Raw genomic sequence first — 11,326 nt, forward strand, 5'->3', positions numbered from 1 at the left:
AAATTACAGAGGAAGATTCGTCATGATTTTAAAACATCAATATCAGAATAATAGATTTTATCGTGCTCATTTTGTTCGATTATGACAATAAAGAGAATTGGAATGATTTACTCGGCAAATAAATACACGTCAAGCGAGCCTTGTCGATAATGTTAGAATAGTACAATCGGAACTCGAAACTTTCATTACAGCTAAATTTTATGCTGCTGGTCATTAGTATTTTGGGTTGAGATTCATTTATCTTGCGCTTAAGTGAGGGATAGAAGGACATACTATCAATAATTTATAGAAGTAGCTATAAAAATTGCCAAATTGATTTTCAGATCAATGATTAGGATCCGAACCACCTCAATTCCATAGTCTACAATGTAACACTTAGTCAATATGTAGTCCTTTATTAGACTCATTAATCCTTAACTTCTGAATTAATCTAAGCAATGAGGTTCCAGCAACAACCGATGAACCTACAAAAGGCATAGTTCATGGGGGCAATAAATCGGATGGTGAAGTTATATTGTGTAGTTGATCCTGAATTTGTTTACTGAAGGTTGAATGTAAACATCCCTCGAAAGTAGTGAAACTGGATTATAGTTCAGACAAATCCTATGAAATCAGACGTAAAATTCAATCATTGTTTTAAATCTCTATCAACCTCAGCTCCTAAAAATGACAGAAGCGTTGCAATTATCAGTAAGTAAGCATTATAATTACCAATTTTTTGGGAAAATAACAGCTTGACTAAGTCTAATTCTCTAACATTCGCGCCGCACTATATCTTATCGTAATTAATATTATCGCCTATAATCAGTAAAAAAGTATTTTAAGAACACTTGGTAATGAGATGAGAAGCTTATTGTAAAAGCAGTTGCAAAGACTAAATAGTTAGAGAAATATGCGGGTAAACAAATCGGTTGCGTAACAAATAAAATTCATTCTTGTATTTTTTTTTTCAGCAAAAAAAACGAAAGGTTTAATTGCTGCGGTGCAAATAAACTACACATGGCCATGGTAATTAATACATGTAAGCCTAAGGAAGGACGTGGTACGAGTGTTCGAATGGCTACGTAGCATTTCATAGTATAAGAGTGTAGCTAGGCTAAGTGTCATGAAGCATAGCTAGGAGATATAAGCACTTGGGAGACGCATTTCTGCCATTGGACACAGACACTGACATTTGCACACCACTCATTCCGCATATAAAAAGGGATAGTAGAAAAGCAGAACTTATCTTTGAAAACTTTCTTTTTTTGTTCGCTTTTCGAAAAACACCGGTGGCATTTCAATTATTTCCATTTGTTTCAGTTCTGGAGCAATTTCAGTATTAGTAGTATATCTTGGTTAGTTCAATTCTATGTAGCAACAGTATTACAGAAAACTGTATAATAGGATGAACAAGCAACAGCGAGATGAGCGATTCAGTTTCAGACACGTATGTGACCAATGGACAGCAACGAAGACCGGCAGCATACTATCAACAGTGATGGAAAGATGATTATTTGCAAACATGAACAGACAATTGCAAGCAAATCCAATGACATTTGTGAAAGATGATAGCACCGCGAAGGTCCTGAATCCCTTAGTAAGTTGGCAAAATTTAATTTTTTAAAATTACAGATTCTTGTTGGGAAATAAACCTAGTAATTTGTTTTCACGAAGGATTATTTAAGATTGTAAGTAATCATGAAGCAACTTGCCCAACTGATTGACTACATGCATTTTCTTGAACATGGTGCGATACCAACTTGAATTTTCAGTATGAGCATCATGACGAGGTATAGTACCTGAAGTACTATTAAGTTCCCGTTCCGGTGCAGAGAGGTGGCTGTTGCAAGTCTTTAATATATCGTTGGCTCCTTGATTTTGTTCTGATTGCAGCTGGTGGAGATGACCACTTTTTGATTGCATTTTCGTCCTCAACTCTATTGGTTTCCAGAACGACAGGATTTCACATGGTGGTGTTGACGCTGCTACTATTGATGAAGATGAAGCACTAAATTGGCTTCCTACTTTCTGAACGATATCGGTCCTAAAATTTTTTGCTGGAACAATATCATCGATGCAGCATTTGATTGATGGAGGTATTTCCAAATTCCTAATAGCCATCTCATTTCTATCTGTATTGTGACCATTAATGACGAATGGTAGTGGATTCTGTATTTGTGGGACGGTGATGGCATTTTCACTAACAGTGCTACGACGGAAACTATCATTAACAATGGATGATGTTTTTGAAGGCAAAGAAGATTGTGGACGATCGTCGACTCTCTGTTTGACAGGTTTCAATTTTTGGTAATCGTTTAATTGGCTGGATCCTGCCATGTCATCGGCTGAGGAACAAGTGTAATCGTTGTTCTCCTCGTGCTTGTGGATGATTGCTGATGGTGAAAATGCATCCGAAGAAGAGGAAGTCGGTACGACCGACGTACTGTTGGAACCAATATTGAGCATATTCGGTGAGACGACAACTGAAGAGGAAAGGGTCACTGTACGATTGAATGATACCGGAGTTATGCAGGATGTATGCCGCTCTACCGGTTCATGTACAACAGATAACTGTTTCTGTGGTGCTCTGTAATTGGATGGTTGGGGATTGTTGCTAGGTTTTGATGTCTTCATTGTCAGATGCTGCAAATTCGATGGGTCATCGTGCTGTGGAACATATGAACATTGCCCGTTCGAATCGGAAACCCATAATGACGATCTCGTGCGGCCATTACTCATTGTCATAGCTCCACTTGGAGGTGGTGGAGTAGATGGCATTTTAACCTCCAATTTCCTGGCAATTTGCTCACGAAGCGAAGCAACCGACTGGGGTTTCGGTATTTCAATGACGCCTTCTGCCCTTAGCGTCACCGAATTTCTGTTACCACCATCTCTTGCTTCGGTCCGCAACGTCCACTTTGTCCCACGAGATGAAGACCCGTTTTTTGGCTTAACTTGTATTCCTGACGGTGGAGGTGGAGGTGGTGGTGGTGTCGTAGGAAGCCTAGGCGGTATTGTTCTGATCATCATCTGCAAATAGAAACAAGTATTACAACGGTACTGTCAATATATTATACACTCTCACTCCCTTGTGAACACAAAAATTACATCAAGCTGAGTTAAAGCAAAATTTCCTAATCTCTATTCCATCGATCTTTGCTATTAAAGCCATTTCCTAATTTATTGTTTATTTTGTAACCTATAGAGCTATGTCAAGTGGAAACAAATATTTACGGAACTTTATTGAACCGGAAAAAAATCCGCAGATTCAGAGATCAGATTAATTCATATCTCTAACTTATAAAGCATAGAAGGAGCTATTCTGAATAAATTACCCAAAAAGGTGAATGCAAACAAATATAAGAAAAGCTTACTCATCTCGTTCTAGAAATTTTGAAGGGAAATGTGTTAACATTCACCAACAGAAAAGTACATTAATAGTTTGAAGAAGAAAGTAATTGCTATCACAATAACTAAAGGAAAGAGGATTAATGGTGTTCTTTACAGAGTTTATTAAATTATTTCAAATTCCATTACATTTTTTGAATTTTTTTTTCATTTAGCACTGAATTTCACACCATCTACATCGATAATACTTGATAATATGTCAAGTATTGAGAATTGAAACCGGTTTTCAGCACTTCTGCGTCCACCTGTAAACGTTACCCTTGTTTGTTCTTACTTACAATTAACACATAATTTATAATTTATTTGTTCTTACTTACAACTAACACACAACGGATCTTTTTACTTTTAACTTTTTTACTGGTGATTTTCCTGTTTACTGCTTCATTCCCTTTCTCCATATTTAAAAAATGGTGAAACATAAACCACAATTAATACTTCTCAATCTCCATTCCGCAATAAACTTATAGTTTGGAAACTTGGTTACCCCAAATTAGAAAAATTTAGTCCTAATAGCTTTTAAAAGTTTTATACTTCCTCCTCATCACTACACAGAAAATCGCAAAATATTGCAGTATATGGTGAAAGTTTGGGAGTTCTGCATTTAAAACTGTTGGGAATTCGAAATACGTCTAACTTTCCATTACAAAACATGTTCAGCTTTGTCTTTATTAGTTTTGATGAATTTGTTGATGACAAAAATGGAAGAAAACAACGATTATTGGTAATACGGAGGAGCAACGAAAATTATACATCCACACCCATTGTTCACTCATTCCACAACTCTCTAAACCTCGAACAGTCTCATTGTGTATTTGATTAGCCATGAAAGTGGAGTACATTGAAATTGATGCGAATCTCCAAAACACATAAAAAATATCCTGACCAGTGACCCTTGTTAAACTTATCAATATCAATTGTAGAATTCATAGTAACACTGTTGTTTTAAATGTTATTGTCAATTTCATGCGTAACGGCGGGAGTGGAAATATTTACGTTATTTTTAAACAGAGATGCAATTTTATTAGTTTTTTTNTTTTTTTTTTATGAGACAAATTGTTCAGGATTCTCTGAATTTACGTTCCTATTCTACAGTAACAGGACAAATAATATCAACAATAAAGAAATTCGAAAAGAAAATGGAACATAAATAGGTATTCCATTTGAATTTGATTCAAACTAAATATTTCCGGGAAACTACAAGTATTGCAGCACTAAAATGCGTGGAACAGCTTTTATATTTCTAAATGATCCTTTAACATTTTTAAATTCAACGAAAAAATTACCGGAAATTGATTCCAGAATATCGTCGTTCCAGTTCAATAAATTAGAAGTACAATGATAAGTGACAGAGTATTTCAGAAAGTGTTGGAGAAGAGCAACTTCTTAGCTTGTTTTAAACTTTAAGGAGTATACTCTACTACTGACTAGCTGCTCGTAAACTACAACCAAGTCTGTAGATCAAGATTTGGGTAGGGATTTAGAGTTCATGAGTCTTTAAAATAACTGTTTAGCAACTTAAACAGTCCGAGTTGAGAGACCAGACAGGATAAACATATGGACTGGAAGACTCACAAATGAACAGACAGACTGACGTATATAACAATAAAGCAAAAATTTACCTCCTCATTTCGAAATTCTGGTTTTTCTGCGATTTCTTCCTGTTCATCGGAAGCCTGAAAGTTGATTTGTTAGTTGAACGCAACATTTAACATTTTCTAAAATGTATGATATAGGGGAAGCGTAAGTGTATTTGAGCAAGCTATTTTGAAAGCTAATTGAAAATTTTGATACAAATATTACTATGTTTGTGAATGAAGAAGATGAGAATATTTATTAACTTTGATATTCTTCAAAAGTATGAGATGACACATTCATTCATGAATGGTACGACTGATTACTACATATTTGCAAATAATTGTAATGGAACAGAAAGTTAAAATTTCATTAGAAACAAAAAAAGAATAAAAAAGAAAAGCGAAAGGAACTGACAAAAGAATCGGAAATGAAGCCGCTAGGAAAATGTTGTTAGAAATAATTTTAAATATTATATTTCTTTTTCTTTTATGTACTTTAAAGCTCGCTATTGCTATTGCTGCAACGAACATTTTGTTTTATGATTGATGGAAATGCGTAAGGAAGCAAAAAGTGTTTAATGGATTTCAAGTTAGCCTTCCTGTATTCCATCTTTTTTCTTTTTTCTTTCTTTCTATACCTTCCAAAAAAGAAACATATGCACATTTAATTATAATCGGAACATTTCCAACAAATCATAAAATCAATGGGGATGGATGAAAGAAATTGACAGTATTAGTTGGAGAAAAATGAATGATCACAACTATCAAATCAGCTAGTTGCTTACTTACATGCTTAGTTTTTTTTAATTAAAGTAGTAAAATCATCTCTAGCAGTACTTTCCAAGTTTAGAAAGAAGAAAGAAGAGAGCATCCGAATATTAATGAAATTGGTACAGCATGCCGAAACTAGCACAGTGAGGCTAATTCGGTCTCTTTCATACAGCTTGCTCAATTTTAGAAATCTAATAAGAAATTTTGCTGATTTCAAAATAGCCATATAATTTTAGCAGTTTCTGTCGCTTCATCTTATAATAAATGGATGAATTTTCTGCATTGCATTAATACATCTTTCCGGAATGCATAAATTCGGATTTGGTTTTCATCACAGTTTGCATGTGATCGAAAGGAAACTGCGGAACAAAACTTCACATACATGCCAAACCTTAGGCTCATGCATCGATAACTTCACTAAATCATTTTAAACCATTACTTATTGCGACTTATGATGAATTATATAATAGTCGCCTAAATGAATCATACATCCGAATGAAATTCATAAGTTTATATAAATAATATAACAATTAAATAAGAAAAGTTCAGATCAAAGACTACTACTCGGAGCTTTTTTGATGATGCAAATTGTACAAATTCATGTTATTTGGATGATTAAAAGTGAAAAAAAAGAAGAGCGGAATGCTGAGAAAAAAAGCAAAAAAAAAGGACAGCTTGAAATAAAAACTTGAGAATTTAGAAAGTTAAAACATACCGGATATGCTGCTGATAAAAACTTGTCAAATGAATTAGGTGAAAGCAGATTATTATCTGGATTTTTAGGAAGAGGAATAATATTGAATTCAGGATCACATCCGGTTTCATACACAGAAGATGGCGAACGTAAAGATGCTGGGAACAATTGCCCGAATGAAGTTGCTGGTATTGCCATTGATGTAGCTGTTGTTACCAATGGGAGTGCTGCAGTCCGCGATTAGCTTTAGTTACTTCTTTAGCTTTCTTGCAAACTTAAAATCTCTCTCTAATTGCTTTCACACAGGAACGATAAATATACGCTTTACACAGGACATCGTTTCCCAGTCACTGCTACTTAACAGATCAGTTCATCATCATCTCATTATCATGCCATATTGGATAGACTTTAAAGCAACTTCAAAATTAGATGCTTAATTTACATTAAATTCTTGAATTATTCTAGTTCAAGTCTCAAACTTTGTTTAAGATGCCGTCCAAATTATTATTATAATGAGCCTATTTTCAACACCTTATACCCATCACTTATGTATAATTTATTTGTCCATCTTTTTTTCTCCATTAATAAATTCTTTGTCTTTTTTTTTTTGTAATTATAACAAGCTCAATAAAACTTTCAAATGCTGTTGATGGTATGCATGGAAATATGAGTCAGTACTTGGTAACGTAACTACCATTATTTATCAAACGGTATCTCAGATTAGAGAAAAGTTTCTAAAAACTATTTGATCAATAAAACTGACCTGTCAGATTTTCTGGTAAAAAATAGCTTTTTTCGGTGAAACCACTGCTGAAAGTAGATATTTTCAAAAAGTGAATATAAATTAAGCAAGCTTATAAATATTTGGTATCCAACATGACACATAGTCATGTAAATAAATGGTTGAAACAGACAAGCGACTGATGATGGAATGCGGTCGAGACACTATTTTTCAGTTACATAAACATTGCATTCGTTTGTAATAGTACGATCACTTCAGATTCTCCAACTTGAACAATGCTACTACAACTCATCGCCTTTTTGACATTTGATAAAGAATAACATAATCTGAAGCATTAAACGTCAAGCAGAGTATTTTACCTACCAAGAGATAAACAGATTCATTTAAATAAATTGAAGCGCATGAGTTCTGTCTGCAAAGATAAATAGAGGTATGGATGGATATTTGTACATCGTAAAATTATGCAATTGTCTTACTAAGACACATACAAAAACAGTTACGAGTTTCTGCCTCCAAATCCGTTTGCGTATAATTCTGGAAGTATTACTGTGTATCTCGATGCTGATTGTCCTCCGGTATCTGTAGTTGACTGAGTGAAACTGACAAAATTTTCTCCAGTAGAGTCGTACACGGAAATGTGGGGACCTTGATCGTTAGACCACAGAGATGGTAATTCGTATTCAGTTTTTTGATAAAGTTGGTCTATATCTGTGGGAACATGAAATATTTTCCGGCCTGCTAGCATTTCAAAGAATTGTCTCTTACCGCAAACTGAACACATATATCAGCTATTTCATCTAATTCTTATCAATCACTAAGTCACTGCCTATCCTTCAAAATAAAATCATGCCGAAATTCCGGTTCCAACCAAAGCTTAGTTCCATGTTGTTAAATACGATGGCGTCATCTCGAATTCAAGAATGGTAAGTCCTTAAACGCCCACAAATATCTCCAAAATACTTCTGTCATCAAAAAGTAGTGAAAATCTATAAAAATTCAGTTCTATATCTTCTTTATCCTTAGTTAAAACTGACCATTATGTCCATTAATGCTCATGAAATTAGAAGGATGTATAGGTAATATTTCTGACGGCGAATAACTTCTGTACATTCTTGAAGATAGTACAGGTTTATCGTCAAGTTTTACTGGCATTGCTGCTCCTAGTGCATTGAAATGGTTACTAGTTGCTTTGGCAAGATTCCGAACCACCAAATTTAAATGCTGCAGCACTTCCTTAAACTGCCGGTTTCCCTGATACTGAAGGCAGGTGTCCAAGATGTTTATTTTCTGTTAGCACGGATCTTCTGAAGTTGATTTACAATTGATTTTTGCTTAAATGGATAGTGCATTGAAAATAAAATCTAAGACAAGATACTAAACTTTCCGTCATTGAAATTCAGTGAGATATTGCAAATTACTTAAAACTGCTACTTTCAAACGTTTTACTATAAAACTAATCAAATAGAACAGATCAGGAACAGGTACCATTCCTTCTAAATTGATCAAATATGTGTACTAGCAAGAATGAATAGACAGGGAGAATCACTTAAAATAAGTAATTTCAATCTAATAAGAAATAGTCGGCAGAAAAAAGCTAAATGAAATAAATGAACGAGCAATTTTATTAATGAAAAAGAAGAAAAACAAGTCGGATTATACGTACGACCAGTAGTATCACAATGCGATTAAACCGGATATTAATCAAGAAGAAATAATGCTTTTCGTACACATTTTGTTACAACGTGGAAAATCATCTGGAAATTCGCAAGCAACTAAGATTTTTTTTAAAAAAAGTGCAACTATAAATTCAATTCAACTACCTTCTCTCGTACCAAGTCTAATCTGCACACATTACCGCGGGTGTGAAAATGCTAATAACAGTACGACATGATAGCGGAAGCTTGGAAAGTGCCAAGATATGTAAGTACCAGAACTACGGGCAAATGGTGAAAACGATCAATATCGTGAATTTTTTTCCGGATGTTTACGTGTAGCCGTGTTTGGGATATAGTTAGGGCAGCATATGAAAACTTTCTACATTCAATGACAAGATAGTCCTGAACAGCTATTGAATGTCGATGAACAAGTGATGTTGGACAAAGATCACTAAAGCACATTTGGCCTCTTAATTCAGAGTTAGACTGGATAATCGCCAGTGAAATCAGCAATCGTCTGCTACGTCTTCTGTATTATACATTTCAACAAACTATGTAACAATAATTAAAGAGGACAATTTCTGATAATTCCTAAACTTTGGCCATTTTTTTTAAACTGACTTTTTGTTGACCTGGCAACCTAATTCAGGAAAACGGAACCTCTAGAGAACGAAAATGTCCATGATTGCTTGAAAGAAAAACATGAGATGAACACCTGCATCAGTCATCCGATAAGACTGTGACAAATAACTTAGTACTTCTTTAATTATGACTTACATACTTGAAGAGAAGGAGAGAAGATTCACGCATATTAATTTCGTGAAGATAATAGGAATGCATAAGTGTATTAATGCATAATTTATGAGTCATTGGACAATATGTCAGCTATGCTTTCATTCTAGCGAGGAAGTGGAAAAACATTGAATAGCATTTTTAGGAAGGACCATACTGTACAGTGATATATCAAAGGTTGAGTGATGATATCAAAGAGAGGTATATGAACAGATGAAAGAGATGGAGCAAAACGAGTAGAAGCAGACGAATAGAAGACATATTTCAATCATTTTAATAAGCAGCCTCATCTAAATAAATTTAATTGCTTGCCATATTTTTTCGCCTAATACATTTTTACTTCAGCATAAAATGTAAGTTAAACTATTGGAATTACTGGAAAGATTCGGAAAACTTGCTCTTGATCTGTCTAGGTTGAAAGCCTCTAAATACCGTATCGCGATCATGCAACTAGATATCACTAAAAAGTGTTGAAGGAGATTTTCAGAACTCTTAGATGTGATGGATGATATTTGCTGAAAGACCACGAAAGACGAATCACCTGATGAAACGAAGTCGAAGTACACCTCGTGCGCCCCGTATCTTAGCATTGAGCATTTTTTAACTAGTGCAATTTTGCCCGTTGACAGTTTCTACGATGTCACCAATTCGTACACCTTCTTGTTCACCTCGTCCATTGGGCAATACCTTAAATTTATGTTAAATTTTTATTACTTAAAAAATTCACCTAATAGGACGAATATGCACAGTAAACATATTTCATGTGATTGATGCAAAACTGAAAAGTTTTGAAATGAGTTAGAATATGCCGATTAATAGATCGGCTTGGTAAATGAGACTTACAATAAAGCATTTTGCCTCTCTAGGAAAATCTGATTGAGCTTTTGTAAGCAGAACCGAACTCAAAGACCTCTGTTAGTGAAAATTTCAGTTCAGCCATTTCATCAGTTTGTTGAATATGATAAAATGAGCCAAAGAAATAAAAATTCACGATGTGATGATAATTACTTTCACAATTTCTAAATGGCGCTTTACTAGTTCTTTGTGGATACACAAACTTCATCTACTCTTCACCGTCAATCCATAAAAGTTATTTAAATCCTTATCATTCGAATTGCAACCCGTATTACTGGTATCGTGTGCTTTTACTGTAACGTAAGAATTCAAAAAAGTATTGTGTGACGCGTACAGAATAAGCGCATAAAGTATGCTAATAGCATTTGGTTTCAGCAAGTATCATGAAGAGACCGTTATTCCGATGAGATATTCAAGTATAAGCTCATATACAAATGTAATGGAATTTAGACAATTTAAATTTAAAGAATTTCTTGAAGTATAAAGTTCCTAAGGTATAATGATCTGCATGCTGAATTACGCGTCCCATTAAGAAGTATGAATGACATACAAAAAAAAAAAAAACTAACCATTTTTCCCAGCAACAGCTATAATATGAAAATTGTAGACAGATAAGCATTTGTATATGGACATGAATGGTTATGATCGGATAAATGAAAAATTTATCGAAAATTAATTTGAATTTAGACGAAAATGACAGTTATTTAAAGTAATTGTCACTTCTTCTGTGTGAATAAATTGTAAAAAGTTTGCATATATTTTTTCGGTTTGATTAGATTCAGTTATAACATTCATAAGGTATGCCTTTTATTGCTTTTCTTAGAAGCACATTTGAGCATTCTGTAATGATGCG

General features: G+C 34.2%; 2 protein-coding genes across 2 annotated transcripts; both read right to left on the reverse strand.

Annotated features, from left to right (window-relative positions):
* Window positions 1–1,662: 1,662 nt before the first annotated feature.
* Window positions 1,663–3,012, reverse strand: LOAG_06695 (hypothetical protein; the record flags this gene model as incomplete). Its single annotated transcript, XM_020447216.1, has 1 exon — window positions 1,663–3,012. One exon carries the CDS (start codon window positions 3,010–3,012, stop codon window positions 1,663–1,665), a length of 1,350 nt encoding a protein of 449 aa, XP_020302531.1.
* A 4,655-nt stretch (window positions 3,013–7,667) lies between these two features.
* LOAG_06697 (hypothetical protein) lies at window positions 7,668–8,323 on the reverse strand (the record flags this gene model as incomplete). Its single annotated transcript, XM_020447218.1, has 2 exons — window positions 7,668–7,942; window positions 8,206–8,323. 2 exons carry the CDS (start codon window positions 8,321–8,323, stop codon window positions 7,668–7,670), a joined length of 393 nt encoding a protein of 130 aa, XP_020302532.1.
* Between the last annotated feature and the right edge of the window lie 3,003 nt (window positions 8,324–11,326).

This window comes from Loa loa, assembly GCF_000183805.2.
Source record: "Loa loa unplaced genomic scaffold supercont3.105, whole genome shotgun sequence".
NCBI classification, from domain to species: Eukaryota; Metazoa; Nematoda; class Chromadorea; order Rhabditida; family Onchocercidae; genus Loa; species Loa loa.